Source organism: Colias croceus, chromosome 12 (assembly GCF_905220415.1).
Source record: "Colias croceus chromosome 12, ilColCroc2.1".
NCBI classification, from domain to species: Eukaryota; Metazoa; Arthropoda; class Insecta; order Lepidoptera; family Pieridae; genus Colias; species Colias croceus.
This window is the reverse complement of record NC_059548.1, coordinates 1,903,940-1,930,591: the sequence shown is the minus strand read 5'-3', so window position 1 is coordinate 1,930,591 and position 26,652 is coordinate 1,903,940. Positions and strand designations below refer to the sequence as shown.

The following is a 26,652-nucleotide window of genomic DNA, read 5'->3' as shown; positions in this document are numbered from 1 at the left end:
TCTGAATCGGATGTTTTGAGATCTTGCCCGGGTTGCTGAAGGACATGTTTTACTCCAGCGTGTTCCACATAAAAGTCATCACGTGTATTGTTTTGGACAAGTTCAGAAAGAGGCGTGTCATCTTCATGCATGCAGATGCATGATTTTCACTTACAGCTTCCTGCATCTGATTCCTATCTTCCTGTTCCATTGGTTGTACATATACTTCCCCATCGTCCGAGTCACTTTGGATCACTTCCATGTCCTCTAATTCTTCGTTCAGCCATTGGGTCACGCGCGCTTCCAATACGGGGTCCATTTTTTCGCTAAAGCAAAGAAATATTATTTATTAAATACATCATGATACACGAAATAGTAATGCAACTGTACATAGTTAAATTTGAAAATTTAAATCATCCAATGTCGATTGATAATAATTTAAAAAACCCAAAAAAGAAAGTTTTACTTACCTTCAGTTTTGTTACACCAATACTCGCATGTACTACTATAGTAGAAGCCGAACTTTGACACGTCATAACAGGAACATACGCGTACGTTGCAAGTATGTGCCATACTAATCCGTTAGGCAATTTTGTCGACTTAGCTTATCTGGGAGCCGGGGGGGTTAGGTGTAAGAATGAATGAATGAATGGCGGTAAAATAATTAAGTGCGTTCTACTATAGTAGAACGCGCGTGCACTGTAGTGTTAAGAAGTACATGAGTGAGACATGTATTATGTCTCGTGCGTGAGAGTGAAAGAGAGAACAACTGTATTGGTGATAATGCGTTAGTAAGTAGGTATGTATTAATTACGCTGTTTTTTAGTGCAATGATGTTGGCGTATGCCGCGTCTACTAGTATAATAGGTCATTGACTAAAAAATAGAAAATTTTATCAAATTAGTGTATTGTCATCGGTCCTCAATAAATCTACAAAGTTTGAACGAAATCTGGCCGTTTAAAGTGGGTCAAAATCGCGCCCAAAGAAGTCGGTTACAAACATACAAACATAAATGTGAAGCTAATATAAAGCGTGTAAAAATATGGACGGCAACATGTAGGTATAACCGTTAGATTGATTTAAAAGCACCGTAGTAATGAAAGTGCAAAAAATTGTTCCAAAAAAAGTCCCTCTTATATCTTCCAAACCTCTTTAATACAATCCTTTAAAACGTTGTTTAAAACTTTATTATCATGCTTAGCTCAAGTTAAAAAAAAAAACATAAATATGTCACAATTAACATAAACCATGACTTTCAGCACTTTCCATATCACGCTCAAATCTAATTACAATAACAGACAAAGCCAAATGACGGAGATAGTTATCTATTACACATGCTGAATACAAAGCAAAACTGATTGACGGTAATTATATGCAACATGCAATTTGTATATCAATTAAACTAGTATAATGATAAACCATCTCTGCTTGGAATACAAATGGGGTACATTCATGAATATATTTAATCTAATTAAATGTATCTGAACTTTCATTAACAAGAGACCATATTTTTGTAAGCCAATTTAACTGCTTTTTGATTTTACCGCGTTGTTCCCAATTAATTAAAATAATATTATGTATGTAAAATGAATGTTTGTCTGTTCATCTTATAGAATCGTAAACCATGCATTAGATCATCTTCGGCAAAGTGTAGTGCGTGAGCCCATGAAGCTATCTGCGTTGGTATGACCAATCTTCGACACTGTACCAAATCTGTTAGGCAAAACCGGAGTGCACAATAAATATTTCATTGTTTAAAATCCCAAATAAAATACCATTTCAGACAATTTTATCCCATTAAAACCATATCTATTAAAACTCCATAAAAAGCTTTAAAGCAATTACGTATACGGGACAGTCCATAGCTAGAAGATATAACTCGGCAATTTTAAAAACCACCTCACTCTCACAGACTTGGCAGCTGCGCTCAACCAACATTTAAAACGTCTTTATACCAGTTATACCTTTTAAAGCTAATGTAAGATGTAAGTAGAAAATAAGAAATGCTTGCCAAGTTTCTGTCATAGGATTTAATATGTCGTAGCTACTGAGCCTCTATGTGATTTATTTCTTAAAGGTTTTAGTTTAAAATTGTTTATTTTAAAATGAATAGTCTTTGCGGATTGGCTGATTAAGTAATAAAATTCACCTTTGAATATCCACACTAGAAGTAATACGGTTACTTTATTGTTTTTTTGTAATGAATGATTTCTTGAATTTATGTCACTATATAAATATTCTTCGGGAATACCAACTATGATCTTAAGAGGATTAGGTAGAAATTTTATCAAATAATATATTTTTTCTACAAAATTTCACGAAATCTAGGATATTTTGATTATGATTTAAAGTAGCAACGTATTATTCCAATGATAAATAATTGTGCATTGGTAGCAAATTGATAGTAAGACGTATTTTGCACCACTATAATACCTTCCAAAGATATTCCTTACAACTTGCACAATAATAAAATACAAGTGATAACTGCGTTAAAAACAACCGACTTCAAACTTGCACTTGCAAAATTTACAAATACCTACAGACAAAAATGCTCATAAAATAAAAACTACTGGGCCTATCCGAATAAAATTTTTATGGGACCAATTCGACACCATCCCGCATCGAACAAAAAAAGAATCACGTAAATCGGTTCAGAAACCTCGGAGTAATCGGTGTACATACATAAAAAAAAAAAAAAATATACCGGCCGAATTGATTACCTCCTTTTTTTGAAGTCGGTTAAAAACTGGTCTTCAATACATACAAAATAAACAAACATCTATATCTTTATACCACGAAAAATTCACCCAACTCCAAATAAACAGACCACAAACGTGTGAAACGCAAACAAAAATTGCAATTCATCCTTTGACTCGACCTCCAGTATCGTAAAAATAACTCTGTTCGTTCATGAATCTTCGTATATACCACGTTTTATCATCGATCAAAATATATTTAGAATTTAGAAAACATACAATAAAACCATGACGTGTGTTACACGCAACAATATACGTAGGATCGAGTGAGAGCTATTTTCAATACAGTGTCATAGGATTTTTAAGTTTTAAAATAGATTCAATGTTTCTTATAAAGGTGGCCAGATGGATATGAAATTTACATATTATATGATGTTGTTTATGACAATTTTGTTGCATAAAAATATGATGATAATTCCCGTGTAATAAAATTCTTAAGATAATACCACAAAATATAAAAAAAACGACGTGTGGCACTCGGGGACTGCCGCGGTAAAGCTATTGCATGCTATGCCTTCAAGCCACACCTCCGCCCGTCGGAGTGGGGAGCGTGAGGTTTTTTCGTTTCGGAATTTCTCGATTCGGTCCCCGAGCTCAAGGCCCGTGATAGAAGCTAAGCAATAGCTTAATAATAAACACGTTCAAAAATAAAATAATATGTAACCACTACGATCCAAGGTATCATAGCAAGATAATAACATCATATTATTATCATCATTAGAAGTTAGAACTGACATTTTCTTTTTCTATTAATGAATATTAAACCTACATACCTAATACGTATTTTTTTGTATTTTACTATGTAGAACACGTGGCTTCACTCTTTAAAAAAAACTATCATTATAAATTTACCATTCATGCTAAGAGATCCTTAATTCAAATGAAATATGAAATAAAAATCTCTGGGTCGTGGGTAGGGTTTTAAGGTCATAAATTACAAACATTATTAGCACCTCTCCAATCTTGGATCTCGCACGTGCTTCCAGGCAAACTGTGCCGTGTGAACTACCAAATCTATTTTTGCTCCCACCCGGATTTCTGAACGCAACGCCCAAATTAAACTTTACAGTAATCAGTTAATGATCGCATATATTATACCAAGGTCATGTAAGACATCATAATATATAGAGGAAAGTATAGAAGTAGGTATATATATTGTTTATGTCTAGCATAATAATATGTCTGAAATGTTATTCAATTTATATTCTTACTAGCAACCCGCCCGCGGCTTCGCCCGCTTTGTCTGAATCCAATAAAAGATATACTTAAACCTTACTCGAAAATCACTCTATCTATTAAAAAAACCGCTTCAAAATCCGTTGCGTAATTTTAAATATTTAAGCATACCTACATAGGGATACAGGGACAGAGAAAGCGACTTTGTACTATGTAGTAATTATTTTGATAGACATTGCAAAAGATAAAAAAAATCATAATAGTATGTGCATGTCGTGGTAATGTTGCTAAATAAAAATAAATTGACTACCTATAATTATGAACATAAGAAAAACATATTCTACGTATTCTTTACCAGCAAGTATATTGAATGTTATAGAATGTAAGTGAAGTTAATTTTAGATCTCTATATTTGGAACGCATAGCCAATACGCCTTGCCTGTATCCTGCTGTGCTATTAATATAACTGAGTTTGTGTGAATAGGAATAATATGCTTATTGCTGTACTCAATACAATTGGATTAAGCTCAAATACAGTTCATCAATAGATATACAATACAAAACTATTAACTACCACGTAAAACGTTTTAAAGTGAAACTTCTTTAGGCGCGTTGAGAGTAAAATTTAAAGGTCATGGCAATACCATCACGTCATGGAGTAAGACGACGATTTTGGTATTATTGAATTTTGCTTAAAAGTTTCACTTCTGACACGTGTGCTCGGCACACATGCTCTTTCTTTATTTTCCCTAATCCCTCCTAAAACACAATAAAATGTACATAACGACAATAGATGCAAAATACATACTACTAAATATCACGTTAATCTCTCAAAGTTTTTTCCTACAAAAAACACTTTCCACAGAATAAACGAGCTGCCTATTTTCAATAGGTAATGCAAATTTTATCGGCTACTTATCTCTGTATTTACCGAACTTCAAACTACCCTCCTTTTTTCCAATCAAAGTGCAGCAAAACTTCAGAACACTTCTCGTTACAAATCCTTTGAAATTTTAAACTATTGATCAGTTGCAAATTGCTCTGCGAAGTCTCTTTATGGCCGTAAAGTTTTTTCAACAGTTGTGTTGCGCTGACCGTCTTAATAGAGAATATTAATGAGGAAAATACGTTAATAAATTTAAGTGATCTTGTTATTGATCTTATTATTTGATTTTTATTATTTGATTTACAAAAAGTACCTAGGGAAAGCTTTTAAGCTTGTTATTGACTATCGAATCACTAAAGGTAAAAAACTGATGTTTATGATAGTGTACTATTATATATTCTGTGGTAGTGTGACCTAATTGATGTCCATTTAGAGATAATGATGATGTCACTTTACTTCCTATTTCATTCCTCTTGTTTTGTCCAATATTTATGTCTTGTTTTGTTTCTACTTTCATTAATGTTTTATCTTTGGAATACACCCAGAGGTGTTTCATTTCCAAAAAGAATATTAGCACTTACATTTCCTCCCTCTGGTGAAATTTAAATTTGCATGACGCGTTTGAAGTAAAGTAATGGGTTCCTTGTTTTATTGTATTTGTTTGTTTTTACCTGGTTGTGTTATGTTCCTTTGAAAAGTAAAGTGTACGTTAGATGTATAAAAGTAATCGTTATTATTCAGACTGTTTTCTGTTGAATTAGAACAGGTACTAATGCGTAATCTACATTATATTCAATAGTTTCAGCTTTATTTTTTGAAGTGAAAATTTCTTTAGCGGCGTCAACGCCGAGCGTTTGCTCAAGCACTTTTTCTGTAATGGGTATAAAATCGTCAGCAGGACACGTGACCTGATCGAAAAAGCGTAAGACGGATGGAGAGTAGACAGCTATCCCCTCTCTACTACGCGCGTTTTCACTTCTGCCGGCACTCCCGGAGTGCAACACGTATTTTTTTTTTAATTCTTTCGTCTGTATATTTATTATCATGTACATGTTAAGGAATCAATGTTTAAAGTTGTGATGATATTTGAACCTAAAGTATTTTCCAAAATAATAAGATCTATGCCATACAGGAATAAAAGCATGTTGCACAAATTGCAACTTATTTATAATACGAAAAATCCATTAGAGTTTAACAATTTTATTAAATTTCATATTATTGTTGCAGATACATAAATTACGTTGAAAAATGGAGCAGTTCGAGTCACTGCTGACATGCTGCGTGTGCTTGGACCGGTATCGGAACCCGAAGCTTCTGCCATGTCAGCACAGCTTCTGTATGGAGCCGTGCATGGACGGGCTTGTCGACTATGTAAGGCGACAGGTAAGAACAATTTCAATCTTTTATATAATATAATCTTTTATTTTTACCTAATATGTGGGTTAGAGGGGTTAGTGCTAAGAGATGAGAATATGATAGGTTTATTGCCCATAATATATGAATACTGAATGTAATTATGTATATACATATTACTATATTTATATATTTTATTACTATTATTATATTTATATATTATATATATAAATATTACATCTGTACATATATTAAATTGTTATAAATAATAAATATAATTTGTATATAAAAAAATTAGAATATACCAAATTAGTGCATGAGTTTTCGCTTTAACACAGTATTTATGTGTATATGAGTATAGAATTAATGTTTCTGTTTTTCCACAGGTTAAATGTCCAGAATGTCGAGCAGAACACCGTATCCCATACCAGGGAGTCCAAGGCTTCCCCACAAATGTCACCCTACAGCGGTTCTTAGAACTGCACGCTCAAATAGCTGGAGAACTACCAGATCCTACAGCTGGGCAGGTCATGGAAAGGTGCAATGTTTGCTCAGAAAAAGCATATTGTGCGCCCTGTGCTCATTGTGAAAAGAAAGTCTGCGACGACTGCAAATCCGCTCACATGGAAGTTCTCCGTAGGGAAATCACTAGGATTAATAACCAAATTCGACGCGGTGTAAATAGGCTACAAGATATACTTGGTATAGTTGAACGTAATACGTCGAATTTACAAACGAATTGTGCTGCAGTAGCCGGTGAAGTAGATGAAATACACAAGAGGCTGGCTAAAGCGCTCAAAGACCGAACTGATTTTCTACGAAATGAAATCGACCGCTACTTAGCCACAGAACTTAGAAACTTAACTCATCTCAAAGATAATTTAGAATTAGAATTAAGTAACATACAAAGTAATTGTGATCTCGCCGATAAATATATGAATGATGATGTCGAGTGGGAAGATACTGAACTAGTCGATACAAAAGAAATCTTCTTGAAGACTGTTGAATTTTTAAGAAACTTTGATTATGAAGGCGGAGATTACAGCCGTAGGATTAGGTTTATTATGACGCATGATCCAAACCAACTTGTCATGCACGTGGCCAGCTATGGTGAGTTGAATATGAATCAGCCCGGTCATGCAAGCAGTTACTCAAGCTTACAGCCGTCAAGTCAAGGCTTGACAAGATCTAAGAGCGACCATCGCCTTGCAACTCAATTCCGTCAACAAGAAGAAACAAAGAATTATTATGAAAATGATGAACCAATTCTTGGCGGAAGAAAGTTCGGAGAGCGTCGACCACCTCCACCTGAAAAGCATACAAGAGACTACGGCGCTGCTGATGACTACAGTGGTTATGAATCTGAACATCGGCCATCACGCCGATTTAGGTCTCGCTTTGTTAGAAGTCATCAACAAGATAATGACTCTGACACAGAACAAACAACACGAAGTGTAAAGGCTGAACAGAAAGAAAAGGAGAAAGAAAAAGTAACTGATACAGAAGACGCTACCCGTGGACCACTCAGTGGAATATTTAGATTGAGTGATTGTCCGCGAGTAATGCAGCGGATATTAGACGTAGAGAGTGGTAAGAAAAAGGAAAAGAAAGAACCACCACCACCACCGAAGCCTGTCCAACCAACACCTCAGCCTCAACGTCGACCACCGCCAGTGAGACAGCAGAGTGAAGATGATGAAATATCTCGCCTTAAAAGACAAAACAAAGGCGCTGCAACTTCTCAGGAACCAGAGAGGTCTACTCCACGAGCTGCAGAGGAAGAAAGGAACTCTATTACTCGTAAGCCGCCAACACCAGCCCGGGAGGTGAGTTGGGAAGAGGAGACAGATTGATGAAAAAGAAAATGCAGTACTACGTAGAATTTTTTATCATCACCGTTACTAACAAGGAAACCGCCACAGTAAACTAGGGCATTCCAATCACACACTCCACGTTAACTCATAATACATAAACACAACACAACAAATTGTACCGTGCACTTTTGGTGTCAATACCGAATTTCAATATATTTCTCAGGCATCCAGCGACGGTGAATCAGATGAATCTCTTGGTACACTACAACGAAATCAACGAAAGACTACCGCGCCAGTAACCAAACCTGCAGCAGTTACACGTAGGCCTTCAGCATCTGAGGCTCCGACTGCTCATCGTGCACCAGCACGAGCCGCTAGTACTGAATCTAGTGCATCCACAGAAAGCTCCGGCTCGGCGGTTAAACACACAGGTGCGATATTAACAATCGCAGAGTTAAAAGCAAAATATAGCACAGATGGACTGCCACCCAAACCAAGCAATCGTTTTTTGTCCGCAGGCAGTGAAAGAACAACACCAGCAACCACTAATGGAACGGTCAGCGGCGCTCAGCGAGTCCAAAGCAGATTTGTAGGATCTCAGCGACCGACACCTGCTCCAGCACCCGCCGAGCCGGCTCAAGAAGACTCTGACACAAGCTCCGAGGAGGAGACAGATTCGTCAGAGGAGAGTGAAGAGGAGCCTGCCCCGCAAAGGAAGCCCGAGAGTCAAGCGATGGCACGAAGTGATATAGGTCCACTACTTGCACGCAGTACGAATGCCCGTAACGATGCGCAAGACAATAAAACTAAAGACGCCGCAGCACCTGCACAGCCACGTTATCGTACGCGACCTCAGCCAGCTGAAGAGGAAACGCCACGCTATGGAAGTAGTTCTTCCTCGTACAGTAATCGATACGGTAGTAAACCAAAAGAGGAGGAGACGACGTCTTCGTTCGATGATGATTCAAAATATCCCACGGCTCGATCGAGGTATTTAGCACTGAAAGAAAGACGCAATCGTTTGGCACGGAGTAAAAGTAGTCACAGTGGCTTCGGTGTAGGTGATGACGATGATCAGGATGAACCAGTGTCACCGACAACTGCGTCTCCCTCCGCATACCTAGCGGCTCGATACGGCTCCGGCACTACTGGTTCAGAGTTGTCTCGAAGCCGGTCATCGCACGCGCTGAAATCTAGAGAAAGCTCCCCTGAACGACCGGTCGCCGGCGAGAAGGACGGAGCGGCCTTGAGTTCGTGGGCGCGATACTTGAAAAGTAAATACGGGTCTCGAGGAAAAGACCGTGACACAGGAACATCATCGAGCGCATCGCGTCGCCTGTCTCTCGGGCTACCTTTACGCTCAGCAAATGAGCTTGCCAGTTCTGATGACGATTCAAAAAACGCGGCAGGCTCCCCCATCTCCCCTACGGCGGCTACAGCAGCGGTAGCAGGTTAGATAAACGAGTGGCGTGTATATAGGTTTGAGGCTTGTGGAACAGTGGTGTGTCCCGGGAATTTTCATGGTGCTAATACATTTTTCTGTCTTAGGTTTCGCAGCAGCAGGTTCCTCCCCTAGGAGCCAGTATCTGCAGAAACGCCGTTTACAATTCAGCGTGGGGAGTCGGGGGAGCGAACCCGGTTACTTTACTTGGCCTCGTGGTATCGCTGTAGGGCCCGACAACACTATGGTCGTGGCTGATTCATCTAACCATCGAGTGCAGGTAATACAGGCTTAATCATACAAAAAAAACGAATTATGTACTTGCATTTTCCATGCATAAAACTATAGCAGCTATCATGTAGGGGTCAAAATTACTACATCTTTTTTACTATTATAACCATGATACCAGCCTGCACATAACTTAACATAAATTATTTTATTACGCAGATATTTATTTCAACTATGCTATCGAGGCTTAAATATTGTTTTTCAGCTTCCACTTACACTTTGGTAAAATGATTAAATGACTTGACTATAATAATTGTTCTTTTAAAAAAATATCGTAGCTTCAACAGTATCGTAGCAACAGCTTACACCATAGCTCCATATAACATTCAATTCATTCAGCTATTCTTGTGCTATATATGTGTGGTATAACAGGCATAATTTTTGATGGTGATGATTACATTTATTTATTTTTTTTATTTCCCACCAGGTGTTCGATTCCAACGGTATATTCGTGAAGGAGTTCGGACAGTACGGCAGCGCGGAAGGCGAGTTCGATTGCCTCGCTGGCGTCGCAGTCAACAGAATAGGACAGTACATTATTGCTGATCGGTACAACCATCGCATACAGGTGATTATATTATATTTATACACACATAGAGCTAAGTAATATATCACGAGGTGCATTTGGAAGGTTACAAGACATTATTGAAGTCAGGTGGTTCTGGATTTAATGTATTGAAGAATAAAATATGCTAAGATCCCATTTAGGTCCATGATTAGCGGTTTTTCTTAATATTAAACGATTTGGTTACTTAGTTACTAAATAAATAAATCTATTTTAAATAGATTACTCCGTTGATTTAACGTATCCTAAATATCTATCACAAACTGCAGTACCATTAACTACAGAGCTCAAAACTTCCTTCTCTCCTAAAACCAAACACTTTCCATTTTCTATCAATAATGAAACACATTCAAAGACATTAAAATACATAAAATACGTTTTGTCACGGGGATTCAGACAGACACGTCACGTCGAACTGTCACGCACTCAAAACTTTCTGGCCCAATTTACGTGACGGTAGGTAACTTGTGACGTAAATCTGACGGTCGCTGTAGACATACATTAATATGTTGACTTGTACCTAAGTTGTTTTACTTTAGATTATTCAATCACGCAGTTAGTAGCTTTTGAAGTGGGTTGTTTTTATCCGAATTTTATGGGAAAGAAGTGATTTGAATCTAATAACAAAAAAAGCGATCTACATTAGTTAAATAATTATAATAACAAATGTATCGCTTATTTGGAACTTTCATATCTGTTTTTAGGTAAGCAAATGTTACAAAATATTTTACACTCCCTAGATATAAAACATATCACATAGGTAGTACCTATCATAATAAGTATACTTATTTATTATCATTAAAAAAACGAAATTCAAGTCCAAAATATAAAACGCAGTTCCACCAAGAAATAACAACAAATAAAAACAGAAAAAATTTACACACAAAAAGAGGCATATTGTATTCAAAAAAGATCGCAAATATTCAATTTCCGCCTTGGCCTGGTAGAAATAATTTCCCAAATATTCCGATATGTGATGTGAAGCGGATGGAATCTCATATTTCGTGTTATCTACATGATTTTGCAAATGTGACAGGCGTTATAACAATGTGTAGGTTATATACAATCTCTACGCGCGGCTTCGCTTGTTACCAGGGAAAATCAAGGAATGTAAATATATGTAGAAAATATATAAGCTGATGTGACTACGGCCAGTAATTTAAAATGATAAGTTAAATTATACAATAATTTTCAATATAACGAAATAAATAAGTAGGTAACGCGAAGATAACAAATTACAAAGACTTCTGCATATCAGTAAATTAATTGTACTTTACGAATTATTTTACCATTTAAAAATGTGTGCGTGTAGAAGTGTACACACGTTAGAAGTTCGAAACTTCTTTATGACCTCATTTTTTTAAAAATAATTTACTATATGCAACTTTACAGAAATCACGCAAGGTAGGGATAAGAAAAAGATGGCGCGTAACGAAAAAATGTTACACTGAATTTTCACTTCAAAAAGTGTACTAAATACAACGCGACTTTCTTTTACATCCAAATGCTAACGAAAGACCATATTACTTACTGATTTTTTTATAAAATACGTCTTGAAGCCTCTATTCCAATACGTCTTGCTGAATTCAAACAAAAGTGCACCGCTATCTCATACGAATACTGATTATGTATGCATTTCCCAACACAATAGATCTTGAAATATTTCATTTTCGACCAGTACAAAGAAAACTTCATATTGTGAATAGAAGGAATGTATTTTTGGGAACGTGTTTCAATTTTACTTATTGCTCTTGTCTGCATTTTAACAAAAACCCGTTAGAGGGAAGATTTTAAGTAATAATAAACTCTTACCAGAAGATGACCTTTTATCTATTAATAAATTATAGAGTATTGTCCGAAAATTCCCGCTGTAGTGAGCAGCTTCAAACTTAAATTACTCATAAATATTTTAAATATTTTTAGGTATTTATTATTATTATAAACAACACTAGAAAGTGATAGAATGTGCATGCTTATTCGATAAATTTTATGATGGTTATAATAATTTTCAAGCTTATATAGAGCATCAATAAAAATAATAAATGCTATAAAATAGTTCAAACGTTAATTTTAAGAAAATATTTTTGTTGCAATTTTTTAGGAACAAATTTTTATGGCTAGCTTACTATATTCTTACAAAAAGGTGGTTTATCCTTATTAATTTCGTTCATTTAAATATAAACTTTGCTATTCAGACATTTTAAATTAGGTCAAAGGTCGATTATTTTAATTATTATAATCAAAGTAATTCAAGAAGCGCGAATGAGCTTCGTATTTCCTGAATTAATAAAATTTGAAATGTTCACTTTAATTTACTATCTTCAAATTATTATAATATTCAGAGTTATTAAGAGATCTAAAGGTGTTTCAGACGGAACGCTAGTTTTTCCAACCTAAAGGAAGGCGCTTTTACCGTCGAAAAGCAGCAAAAAAACAACAAAGGCGCTATCTAAGCTAGCTCGTTGCTGTGGTTTTCCTCGCTTAGTAAATACGTATCTTTGTAATTTCCATAGCTTTAATATTCACCTGGCCCTCAATTTCGTAATAATTTTTGCAAACAAATTGCGTTGTTTTAAGTAGTTTAAGTTGACTGCAATTTCTACCAGTAAGCTATTACAAGGAATGGAACTCAGTTTTCTACCAGTAAGCTATATGGTAGTTAAAGATTGCAACTCACTAATGCAACAAAAACGCAAGCTCACGAACGAAATCGCCACATCACAAGCCAGTATGAAACAGCTTAATGCCCGCAAATCCCAGTAGACTGAACTCGAGTGATCGCGTTACAGTCTATTCATTTCCCAAAAGACATCTTGTATTCATATCGCCGTAATTGAAATTACTTGGTGTTCCGTCTTGCTTGTTTGTTTGATTGTTACTGGGAGCAGTGTTGTTGAAAAATCATGTTAAAAAGTAATTTTTTGTCATCATCAACTTTAAAAAAATGAATACTACCTACATGCCCACAAATAATATGCAAAAGAACACACACACAAATTAAAAACAAAAAAAAAATTATCGTTTTCTGGTGTTGTGATTCCAAGCAAACAGTGACGACTTTGATGAATTAGATAGATTTCCCAACAATAACTACGTTTTTATCCCAAAAATCGTAGCAGAAACAGGCCATAAATCCGTGATAAAACTTTGTATACACAACATCAACTCCATACATTTTGTTCCATATATTTATCGATACAATTTTTCCCAGGTCTTCGATCCAGCTGGTCGTTTCTTAAGATCATTCGGCAGCCAGGGTACAGGAGACGGCAAATTTAACTACCCGTGGGGCATAACCACGGACGCTCTCGGATTTATTTACGTTTGTGACAAGGAAAACCATAGAGTACAGGTATGTATTATTTTACTACAATTTATGTTAGTGTTGGGCAGAGAATTAAAACGCAGACTTATTCACATCGTTTAATCGTATCCGTATCACAATCGACAGGCGACAGCCATATTGAATTGAATGTAATACAAGGAAAAAAGTAAAGCGCGAGCTATACGCTTCGCAAGCACAGATAATAAAACTATTTTCAATCTGTAAATGACGCGCGAACTTCGTTTCACACACGAACACCTCCCCTCGAAGTCGCGAGTGCACCTTCCTTAAAAATGTCCACAACTCCAAGGTTATTGATACATTCAAAATGCTTTCTTCTACTAAGGCCCTTGGTCAACACATCAGCAGGCATTTGATCTGTGGACAAGAATTTTAAACACACCAGACCTTCCTCACACGCATCTCTAATAAAATGATGTCTAACAGCAATATGTTTCGTACGAGGGTGGTAATGTCGGGTTTGTGCAAGTTTAATTGCACCCTGGTTATCATTAAATAATGTAATACACTCACACTCAACACACAAATTCCCAAACATGTCTTGTAAATACATGGCTTCCTTTGTTGCCTCAGAGAGAGCCATGTATTCCGCTTCCGTACTTGATAAAGCAATTGTCCTTTGATTTGATGCTTGCCAACTGATAGGAGCACCTGCAAAAATAAAGGCATATCCAGAATATGACCTACGGTTATCAACTGTATTTGAACCCCAATCAGCATCTACCACACCAAATAATGGTAAACCTGTTCTTTCATACATTAATCCATAATCAATTGTCCCTTTCAAATACCTCAAAACACGCTTAGCAGCCTTCCAGTGTTCACTATCATAATTAGTGTTAAATTGACTAAGATAATTAACTGTATATGTGATATCTGGCCTCGTGGACACGGCTAAATAACTTTGATAAGGATACTTACTCATTATATCATCATTCATGCATTCAGGTTTTTCTAATCTAGTATAATTTCTTTATGCAATAGTAATTAATATACCTAGATGCCTACATCTATAATATAAAAATGAATCCCAAAATGTGTTGGTAAGCGCATAACTTGAGAACGGCTGAACCGATTTCGTTAATTCTTTTTTTATTATATTCCTTGAAGTTCGAAGATGGTTCTTATGTAGAGAAAACGTGAATATGTACCACGGGCGAAGCCTGGGCGGACCGCTAGTTTGGGAATAAAAATAGATTAAACTACTGGAAAACGTCTTGCATGATAAATTTTTTCAATGCAAATATTTTCTTGTGTTGCTTTTTCAAATCTTAATTAAATGAATTCTCAATGCAGAAATGGGCCTTATTAAAATAATTTAAAAAATAATTAAAAACACATTTCTTCATAATATTCGTTAGAAGTCAATAAATGATAAAATATATTGTCGGCATAACATTATTATAAACTTATCGATACAACAATTTAATTAAACAACCGATTTCAAGTTATTAGCTTGCATAATTTAATATTAAAAGCTCATAATGAATTTGTTCAAACACGCTTTGTATTTAGCATATTAGTTATTTCATTTAACAACGTATAGAATATAACAGTATGGCGGATTTAACAAATTGTCTATGAATTACTGAATATTAGCGAATCCTCGGTAATTTTCATTTATTTGCATTAGCCTTGTTTTTGGCTGGGATTTATTCAAATGGAAATAAATATCCAATTCATTCGTTGTGTTTGGTAAATATTCATTTGAATGGTTTAATTTTTATTAAATGAAAGGATTATTCAATAGAATTATATATTACTTTAAGAAAATAATGCTATTAAGTTTTTAAAGAAGTAAACTCTGTCACTTCTTATTATAATATTATGTACTTACCAAAAAATTCATGAGTTGAAATTATCTATTTTAATAAGATAGTACCTATTTCTATAATTTTTACATTCGTGTACATTCTATGATATTTAGATTAACATTAAATAATTTAAATAAAAACATAATATACTCGTTTGTATAAATAATTAAATATGTATGAATCGTGTAATACATATTACATATTAGATGTAACAAACACTTACTGGCAAACACAGCATGCAAAACGTTAAACCAGTTAATTTTTAAGTACATATATAAAAATAAAATTAATAAGAACAGGAAAATTTTATGACATTGAAGAATTTATGACTTTGAAGTAGTGTAAACTGAATTGTGTGTGATAAGTGAAGTGTGTAGTGTAAATCGTGTAAATCGTAGTGCGTTCGTGTAATTGTGAAAATTGAATTGTGTGTACATTTAAATAATTAGACTAATTAACTTTCTTTTTTAATATTTGCACACCCAATCAATGGGTAGAATGTATTAGCCACATAACATTGTAATTAAAACATCTAGAATCTGTAACTACATTCTTGCAAATAAATATAATTTGAATTTGAAAAAAAAAATCCCATTACAATACATTTAACAAGAAAGAAACATATACTTCTAGGTATTCAAACCTATTTACCTCATCTAACTTTCTAGGTATTCCAATCCGACGGCACATTTGTCGGCAAGTTCGGCTCATTCGGCTCCAAGCTGGGCCAGCTGGAGCACCCGCACTACATCGCCGTCTCCAGCACCAACAGGGTCCTGGTCTCCGACTCCAACAACCATAGGATCCAGGTGTTCGACGTGAATGGCAGAGTGCTGTCCTCGTTCGGAGAGGAAGGCTCGGAGGATGGGCAGTTCAAGTTCCCGAGGTATGTTATAAACCTGACTTATCGATGTGTTAATATCAATCTGATTGATATTTTTTTACGGACAAGAAGAAGAAGCCTCTTTTGTCCTGTCATTGTTTTCGTATAATTAAAAAAAAAGTTTGTTTTTAAATGTGTTTTTGGTATGTTTATCACCTATTTAGATGTTTTGATACCTATATAGTTATTAGATTTTATGGAATATTCAATTATTGCACGTAGCATGTTGATCGAGCGAGACTTGGTGGTTTTGGTTTAAATTTTCAAACCATATTAAAGTTCTTGAAATTTGGTTCTGCTAGTTTCTTCACGTATACTTATCTTCATATACTGATATACTGATTTAAATCTATATTTAAATTGAAAAAAATATATATATTTTCATCTTATCTATGAGCTCGCTTCTTTTGCATTTAAGGAGATTTTACACGTTCACTCACAGATTATAATTGGCCTTCAAACATAAGAAGATAAAACATATCTATTTGAAAATATACACAACTGGATATTTATGTAAATGTAATAAGAAAAGTCTCTTCCACAATCAACCTTTGTAACATACTTCCACGATATATTTCCCAGTAGGTACGGCATAGGTAAATCTTGCTATTTTGTACGAACACAGCAGTAACATAAGGCATGAAACTCGTAGTTTTATTCCGTAAGCAACTCACGTTCCCATAAATATGTTCGTTTTCTGACTTATTTCTCGGTGATATTTCTGTGCTATTAGTTTACACGCACGATTTCTTCAGAAGCAGGAAAACAGTGACATTCGCAAGAAAAACTTAATACGCAAAATAGATTTATTGACCGAGTTTTACATCCACATTCTATTTTACTACTTTCATCTATTAAGTGCCTTCTTCAATTTTTCCTTAATGCAAGTAATTAACTTTACAGAAAAGTTTATTTCAATCATGCAAATTGAAAAATATAATGCAAAATCAATATCAAAAGCCAACTTATAAGAGGTTTGTACAAAATCCTGTCGAAAAATGGGGCGTCCAATAGACTGCATGTTAAATTTTGATGATAAATGTCCCATAACCATCCTCAATTTAAAACCAGACTACACTTGCGCACACTGTAATAAACGTATGACAATATTTTATGAATTCATAGCGAACCACAAATCCAAAGGAAAGCAAACAAATTTTAAACTTTAAAGCGGTCAAGAACGATGTCAGCATAAATCGTGAAACCAATTTTGTCCAAAGCATATTTTATTCAGAAATAGTGTCTCCAGTTTACAGGTCACATGACGTTACATGCATTAAAGAGATTGAAAACTGACGGTGTTTAGTATGAATGTAACTGCAACACTTTTGTTTTTATCAAATTTAAAGTGTACTGAAAACGTATGAATGAGCCTACGACTCTTAATTTTAGCTTTTTAGATAATGTTATCTTTGCTTTGATTGCGCGAGTGTTATTATCAAGTTTTGTATTGTATTTTACACACGTTTTATTGTATTGTAAAAAAAATAATTCTATTTTTAGCCGACTTTAAAAAAAGGAGGATCAATCAATTCGGCCGGCGTGTTTTTTTATGTATGTACACCGATTACGCTGAGGTTTCTGAACCGATTCACGTGATTCTTTTTAACTTCTATCTGTGCTATATGCTATATTCATAAGATTGAGTATTAAACAATCGTTTATTAAACTCCTATCGTGTTACCTAATGGAGGTAAATATTACCACCATAACAATATCCACGCATGACGAATTCTTAGAAAGACAAAATTAGTCTCAAAACAGTCTTCTGTATAATTTGATACAGAAAACTGTTGTAAGTTTAAAAATATTTATTTTACATGACAAAATACTAAGCTTTTGTTTTTGTAAAAATTTAATGTTAGTATGAAGAGTTTGAAACAGAATTTGCGATAAAAAGCCATTACCACGGAAGTCACGATCCATTCAAACTACAAAGATCTCAGAGTGACTATGAACCTTCTATAACACTATTCAATGTTAGGTCTAGGCATTACGAGGAATCTAGAAGTCTATCCACGTTCTGAACCTAAATCAAACCGCAGATCACGCCTAACAATAGTGTGACAATTCTCAGAAATCGTTTCAAAAAATTAAATATTTACCTGTAAAATAGGTTTGTATTGAATCATATTTATTTATATAGAGCACTAATATAAATCTAACAGTTTATCTCCATTATTAAAAAATGACGCAGTCTAGAGTAAATAACGATGAATTGATGAAGAACGAAATAGAAAATAATAATCGTATGTATCACAACTAGTTTATTTGAAGAAATATTTTTAGCTCAATAGTAATGCTAATTATCCATTGATATTTTCCACCAAGCAACATCTCAATCTATACGCATGAATCTTTCATACTCAAACTTTCATTAAAAACTTTTCCTATTAATTTAAAACATCTTCACTCTTGCATACGCCCATCCAGGTCACTCCTCCAAATTGAACATGACGGTGAAATTCCGTCATCATTATGTATATCAAAATTCCATTTGGAAGGTCTTAGTGGCGGTATGATAATAGGCTTATACTTTCCAAGGCCCTTAAAGTTACCTCTCAATTGGTGATTGCTAACGAGAAATCGATATGGCGTGTGTCTGTATGGTGTGGAGTGTTGTGTACTGGATGTGGTAAGGATAAACAAGTGGAGTTATTATAACTGCGTTAAAAACAACCGACTTCAAACTTGCACGTTTGCAACTTTTACAAATACAGACAAAAATGCTCATAAAATAAAAATTACTAAGCCTAACCGAATAAAATTTTTATGAGACAAATTCGACACCATCCCGCATCGAACAAAAAAAGAATCACGTAAATCGGTTCAGAAACCTCGGAGTAATCGGTGTACATACATAAAAAAACCGGCCGAATTGATAACCTCCTCCTTTTTTTTGAAGTTGGTTAATAAAAAAAATCAATGGAACATAAAACGACACGACATAACACAAAACAACGTATCACAACACAACATATCAGCTGAACTCAAGACGACGCGTCACAACACAACAGATGATAGTAGAGCTGTGGTACTTCTTACGAGCACCTTTTAATCAAACATAACATACCTCATAGTATCTTATATTGTGTTAACTAAAATACTATATAAACTTTGTCTTGTAAATTTCATCTACCATCGATTAATCGTTTCTGCTTGAAAAAGAATGTGTGCGTGTACTAGTGTACACACGTAAGAAGTGAAACTTCTTTTTGACCTTATTTTTCAAAAAATAATTTACTATATGCAACCTATACGTGAAATCACGGGTGATAGGGATAAGAAAAAGATGGCGCGTAACGGAAAAATGTCACGCGTAACGAAAAAATGTTGCACTAAATTTTTTCCAACCCCGATAAAGAAGTTATATTCAAAACTTAATTCACATCTAGTTCATTTTATTATCTGTGGCTTTGCTTCTCGCGATATTAATATTTAACGCGTTAAATGCTTCAACAAAGAAAATGTCTCCCTATTTCTAACGGTTATTATAGGTAAATTTGAGGGTTTTCTAAGTCTTCATATCGATAATGTTATTGCGAATGATCATTTTTTATTAATAATCGAAACGAATGACGATGAAATCTTATAAGTTAACAAATAAGGAAAATATTTATATATGTCACAAAAAGAAATAGATTCATCAAGGATATTCGATTTAAATTATAGGTCAAGGATCAATAATACATTCAACTCTACACTGTAAATCAGAAACTTAAAATATTTTTTCAATAGTTCTCTACAGTTCCTATGGACTTTTTATTACCAATTCTTCGCATAGATTCAAATACATTACCATTTTAGTTATACCAGCCTATTGAATTCCTTCCATAAATTATATTATTTATCTAAATAAACAAAAAAATAAATAAAAAATCACGTACTCTAGATTTGAGTTCACTCCGATAGGAACATTTGTAAAAAAAAGACGACACCTCCGAGCCCGTCGGAGTGGGGAGCGTGAGGTTTTTCGTTACGGAATTTCTCAATTCGAACCCCGTGCTCAAGGCCCGCGATAGAAGCTATGCAATAACTTAAAAACTCTAATACCTACTTCGGATCTTACGTGATACGTTGGCCTTTTAAATTCAGGTCTGATCTCTCGAACGTATACGCTACAAGTGTAAGAGTTTTTATCAGACTAGTCTTAGACTTTTTGAAGTTAGATACTATACAAGTAAGGTAGTACTTAAGAAGTTTCGCGTTACTTCAAAACACGTATCTTTCTGCGGATTTCATATTTTATGAGAGCTTAAGTGACTTTTTTCCTGTTTGGGCTTTTAATTTACTTCATAAAACTTTATGTATATTGTCTAATGGTTTATTATTATTTTTTTTTTTTTTAATTTATTTATCAATAAAAGAATAAATACATTTTAATTGAACATGCCAAAAACCACGAAGATTTGTCCGGCATGCAAAGCAATCCATCCACGACAAAATTCAATGCACAGCGTGCTCGTGTGCTCGCGACAAGTTAGATACAATAATTATGCCACATTATACAGGTTGTTTACAAAATGCAATTTTAATTTAGATTTAACATTATTATTATTTATGGTTTTTTTAAAGTTCAAATCAAGATTATTTAATAATTGAGGAACTAAATAACGAGTTGTTCTTTTACCGTAAATGTTAGTTATTTTTGGAATGATTAAGCGTTGGTTGGTTTGTTGACGGGTAATGATTACGTTATCAAGTTTTTTCTGCAGGTCAAAGTTAAAGAATTGTTCTTTTAATATAGTGTAATGGAACAAAGATTCTACCGGCAAAACTTTACAATGGTGAAAGAGATTTTCATTACTATCTTTACATAATGTTTTTATCTTAGGAGATACTATTTGTTTTAATATTCTTAGTTGTAGTGATTCAATGTTCTTCAAATAGCTTTTAAAGGTTCGGGCGTAGCTACTTATACCGTAGCTTATAACATTATTGACTAGGGCGTTATATATCATTAGCAAAATTTTGAAAGGCATTTTGTTTTTAATAATTTTTATATTAGCTAGAATAGCTCGGAGTCGATCACAAACAGAGCTGATATGTGGCTGCCAGTTAAACTTACTGTCAATTATAAGTCCCAGATACGTGTGACTACTTACAGTTTCGATTTTAGGACAATTACAATTACGCACATTATGTTGATGCAAACAATAATGATTATGAGCAACTATCACATTGTTTGCATCGAACAATGTTTTATTGTACGGAGAGCGAATATGTACTAATTTGGTTTTATCTGCATTAAGAACAAGACCATTATCGTGGCACCATTTATTTATACGATCAAAATCCTGTTGTAGATTAACAAGCGCATTTTCAACATTATGATTTGCAACTAGCAAACAAGTATCATCCGCATATTGGTAGGAAGTGCAGTGCTTAAGAACGTTATTCATGTCATTTACGTAAGTGATAAAATGGAGGGGACCGATCACCGACCCTTGGGCTGTTCCTTCAGTAACAGGTAACACACGACTCACAGAATCGTCGATTTTTACGTAGAAAGATCGATCATTGACGTAGTTTTCGCACCATTTTAACATAGGACCCCTGATCCCAGAGGACTCTAACTTTGTCATAAGGCACTTATGATTTAAGGTGTCAAAAGCCCTAGAAAAGTCTATGAAAAGAGCTAAAACATGTTTTTTGTTATCCAGGTGAATGTTCACGGTGTCCGAAAAATCTGAAAGAAGAGAAGTGGTGCTTTTACGTGGTTGAAAACCATATTGATTATTACAGATTACGTTATTTTTAGAATAGAACAAGTGTATTTGATCACTTATAAATTTCTCAATGATTTTATCTATAGACGACAAAAGGGATATTGGTCGATAGTTGGTTACGTCGGCTTGTTTTCCTTTTTTATTTATAGGACGAACGCAGCTTTGCTTCAACTCATTAGGATATATTCCTGACAGAAAACTAGTGTTGATAAGATGTGAAATGGCAGTTGCTATTTTACTTGAGATACTTTTAACGTCTATTACTCTAATGCCATCGCTACCAGGCGCCTTTCGGCTATTAAGATTCAAAATAATCTTTTTTATAGTTTTAGGGTTGGCTTTTTTAAAATAGAAGCTAACGTTGGTTGGTCTGATGTAATGTTTATCATATAGAAGATTATTCGGACAGGAAGGTAAAATTTTTTTAACTGCATTTCTGAATTCATTCGCAAATTTATTGGCGATGACAGCGCACGTCTCTTTTTCTGTATCAAAAGCATTGGTAATAAATTCATCAATTGACAGAGCAGCCCTACCACATATTGAATTTATGATTTGCCAGAGTTTGCGGGGATTTTTGTATTCATTTTTATTTCATTTTCATAATATTTATTTCGTTTAATTTCAAATATTTTATTAATTTTATTGCGGATTTTATTATATTTTACTCTGAGGCATTTATTTGATGTGTCTTTTTTCCATTTATTAAATAATTTATCGCGTTCATCGCACATTTTTATCATATATTGTTTAATCCACGGTTGTTTAACTTTTTTGATATTAATTTGTTTTTTATATTTACAAGATTTATATCATAAGCAGATTTAAAGTTGGATCGAATAAAATTGTAAATGTTTGTAGGGCAGGACATATTTTTTGTTACAGACCAATCTATGTTATTTAGTTCCTCAAATAATATTTTACTATCATAAAACATTTTATTACAAATTATGGAATCACGCTGTATAAGATGCGTACGAATACTTTCACAAGCTAACAAAAGAACTCGGTGATCTGCCAGAACGGTATCGACCACGGCCGTGCACGGATTCATAGTGGTTAATCGTGTAAATAAATGGTCGATACAAGACTTTGTTATTTTGTCTAACTTCATTTCGATTCGAGTATAATCTGAAATTCCCATTGAGAATCCGTGCTCGGACAACATATCAAAATAAGTGTTTTTAATAGCAGTGTATGATTTTAAGTCTATATTTGCGTCCCCGAGTATGATTACATTGGATGTCTTATTGTTATCTAATACATTAGATAGCTCGTTCACAAAAGTGTTCTTATTTGTTTGAGGTGGTCTATAAAATGCACATAGTGTTACGGAGTAGTTATCGGCTGTAATTAAAGTACCAATAATTGATTCAAAGCTAGTATTTTTGATGGGTATTGTAGTAAATTTAAGATAAGTTTTAACATAAACTATTATTCCACCTCCTTTTTGTTTGGATCGTAGCTCAGTGTGCATTTTATAACCAGGTATGTTATATAAATTACAAATTGAATGAGAGATACCTACTTCTGTTAAAACAATAACATCAATCGGACACTTACAAGAATTTATGAGTACTAGTAGTTTAGAATAATTCTTTATTAAAGATCTGATATTCACATGCAAGCATAAAAAATTTATTTGGTTAAAGGGTACACAATTAATAAATGAATTGACTGTTGTACAATCAAATATTTCTAAACAGTGATTATATGTATTTATTTTGGCCATTAATGCTTGAAAAAGAAATTTTAAAATTAAGGCTTTATTTGTTATACCTATTACTTATTAATATTAGATGTAGAATACAAGATATATAGGTAATATGACACAATGTATTACCTACTTACTTAGATAACAAGGATTCTATATCGGACAAAGATCTTATTATAAATGGCCGACTTTTATCATCAAGTTTTTTAGCGTACACAACACCAGCCTTGCACCACACAAACTTGTAACTGTCTTTTAATTTTTGTTGAGCATTGTAGAGGAGGGTTTTTGTACGGTGGGTTAATGCTTCGCGGATTACTTTATTATAATAATGCAGGTGATTTCATCTGCCTTTATTCGTGATAATACACACATAAACACTATCAGACGCACACAAACAAATCGAAATTGGATCTATATAAAACAGAGAAGCAAGAAAATTAGGGGACACACGGAGAAACGTAGCTCCTAATCCTTAATTATCTATCTTAATGAAGCCGTGTACTAAATCATTAATGTCAATTAACGCAAGTAAATGTTCCCGTAAACTGGAGGTCTTTAACAAGATTCGAAAAATCCTTTTTCAAAAGGGATCAGCCGCCTTAATCCTGCCTAAACCTTTACTTATCCGGAGAATTATGGCTAATCTTCGTTACGTTTAACTAGATTTTAAATATTCCAGAGATATTTAATGCGTTTAGTATTTATACAATTCATTTATTTTAATTGATGGTACCTAAGGAAGTGATGGACAATTATAACTGACTAGCTGTTCCCCGCGGTTTCACTCGCATTGATCCGATCCTGTTGGTCTTAGCGTGATGATATATAGCCTTCCTCGTTAAATGGGCTACCTATCTAACATCGAAAGAATTTTTCAAATCGGACCAGTAGTTCCCGAGATTAGCGCTTTCAAACAAACAAACTCTTCAGCTTTATAATCTTAGTATAGTTAAACATACAATATACCGTTTAATTTAAATAGACCTACAGTATTTATACAATTTATTTTCTATAGTTTAAAGTAAAGAAGATAGACATGTTTGTTCAAATATACTACGTAAAATAATCATTTGCAACATCTTGACGGTGCTGCAGAACTTTGTAAAAAATACATACCTATATATACCTATACACACCATTTATTTCAAGATTTACATACCGAAAGGAATATTTTCCTGTCCTTTCAAAATATCCACCCCAATATTTTACTTTATAATTAATAATCATTCCAGGGGCGTTGCTGTTGATGACCAGGGCTACATCGTGGTCGCGGATTCCGGGAACAATAGGATCCAGATCTTCCACCCCGACGGGACCTTTCTCCGGGCCTTCGGGTCCTGGGGATCCGGGGACGGAGAGTTTAAGGGCCTCGAGGGTATTGCTGTCATGTCCAATGGCAATATTATCGTATGCGATCGGGAGAATCACAGAGTGCAAGTTTTTTAAAGGTATTTTTGATGCATTTTTATAGATATTCATATAATAATATGTGTTCCTTAGCATTTTAGCAAACCTATATGTACCATTTATTCCAATTATTCAATGTAGATTATCTAGATAACTAATATATTTTTAATTTTGTTGTTAATTCATAGGGACTATAAGAAAAATTTAATTGATATCACACAATACTTTTCCAGTAAGAAAATCGAAGTCACACTTTCATAATCATAAAATAGTAAATAAGATACCAAACATTTTTGGGCATGTGATAATATTTATTTTATGTAAATCAATTATTAATTAGCTCCTGTAAAACCCTCTTGTTCTTCTTAAGGTTAAAGATGCATGCTTTTAAATATTATTTCAAAGTCATTATTGCGCTTGTAATAATTTGCTAATTTTCTCTTTTTCAGATTCACCGAACTCTATATTCAAGAATACAGTCGGTTATCTAACGTGTTTATATGCTTTTTAAATAAAGGTCAAAGACCTTATTTTATTCTCAAGCCTTGTTGTGCCGTCCTTTTAATATTTTCATATGTTTTCATTTTATTATGTTCTTCTAATATAACGCCTTCTGAGCTTTGAAATTCTACTATTACAATAAATATTTAAAATTCAGAGCATATTTGATTATGATCAATTTACGTCTTATTTAATAAAATCTTGTCAATATCTCTTTCACTCTTACAATATTTGCTGTAAGAGAAAATGACAAAACAATAATTCGTTACAGTTAATAAAGTTAAGTAAAAGGGAAAACTCAAATTTGTATAGAATCTGGAAGCTTTGTGAAATTGAATTATTTAAATATACGTAATTTGTCCATCTGTCCTTTTCTATTTATTATATTCATTCGTGAAAAATACATCTTGCAAAGAACTTACAATTAAAAATATAATAATTAGCTTGCTCATGTTACGGCTAAAACTGGTCGATATAGTAGCATTTACCCTATAACATGGAAAAATTAATTAACACTACAGATACGCTTTAGTTTCTCTCTGCGCAAATATAAAATTTTATTGTAATCCAAACCCATTGAAGTATCTCCACTTAATTGGCAATTTGATATCGAATCTTAAATTAACGTCCGATAAAATCTTTCAGCTTAATTAAAAGGGATTTTGAACAGCCTTAATCCGGAAGGGAAATTTCATCAAGTTAAATATCATTTTGTTAATTTCCTTTGTATTTTGTTATAGTCAAACCTCGAAGATCGGGCACTCCTAGGTTGGACTGGTCAAGCCTCAGAGGGGTTAGACAAGTGGCTTTCGTTTAGCGTAACGTTTGATAGAATAGATTATGAATGTATGAGATTGACATAAGCTGTAGATAAATGTATCGACAGCTTACGTCAATCTTATACATTCATAATCTATTCTATCAAACGTTACGCTAATAGAAGGCCACTTGTCTAGAGGGGCAGGTCTGGCATTATGATTTTGTCAAAGCATAAAT

The 26,652-nt window shown here is 34.1% G+C and overlaps 1 protein-coding gene across 4 annotated transcripts in view; it reads left to right on the top strand.

Annotated features, from left to right (window-relative positions):
* Positions 1-26,439, top strand: part of LOC123696404 (RING finger protein nhl-1) — a 104,225-nt gene extending 77,786 nt beyond the window's left edge. For 3 of the 4 annotated variants that reach the window (XM_045642552.1, XM_045642554.1, XM_045642553.1), the window contains 9 exons: positions 6,026-6,181; positions 6,538-7,977; positions 8,189-9,416; positions 9,514-9,686; positions 10,122-10,262; positions 13,471-13,611; positions 16,088-16,305; positions 24,981-25,196; positions 25,605-26,439. In XM_045642552.1, the coding sequence (XP_045498508.1) occupies positions 6,047-6,181; positions 6,538-7,977; positions 8,189-9,416; positions 9,514-9,686; positions 10,122-10,262; positions 13,471-13,611; positions 16,088-16,305; positions 24,981-25,194 (3,690 nt within the window). In that variant the 5' untranslated portion in view covers positions 6,026-6,046 and the 3' untranslated portion in view covers positions 25,195-25,196; positions 25,605-26,439. The remainder of the gene's footprint in view (positions 1-6,025; positions 6,182-6,537; positions 7,978-8,188; positions 9,417-9,513; positions 9,687-10,121; positions 10,263-13,470; positions 13,612-16,087; positions 16,306-24,980; positions 25,197-25,604) is intronic. The other variant, XM_045642555.1, reaches the window with a different exon arrangement.
* Positions 26,440-26,652: the final 213 nt, after the last annotated feature.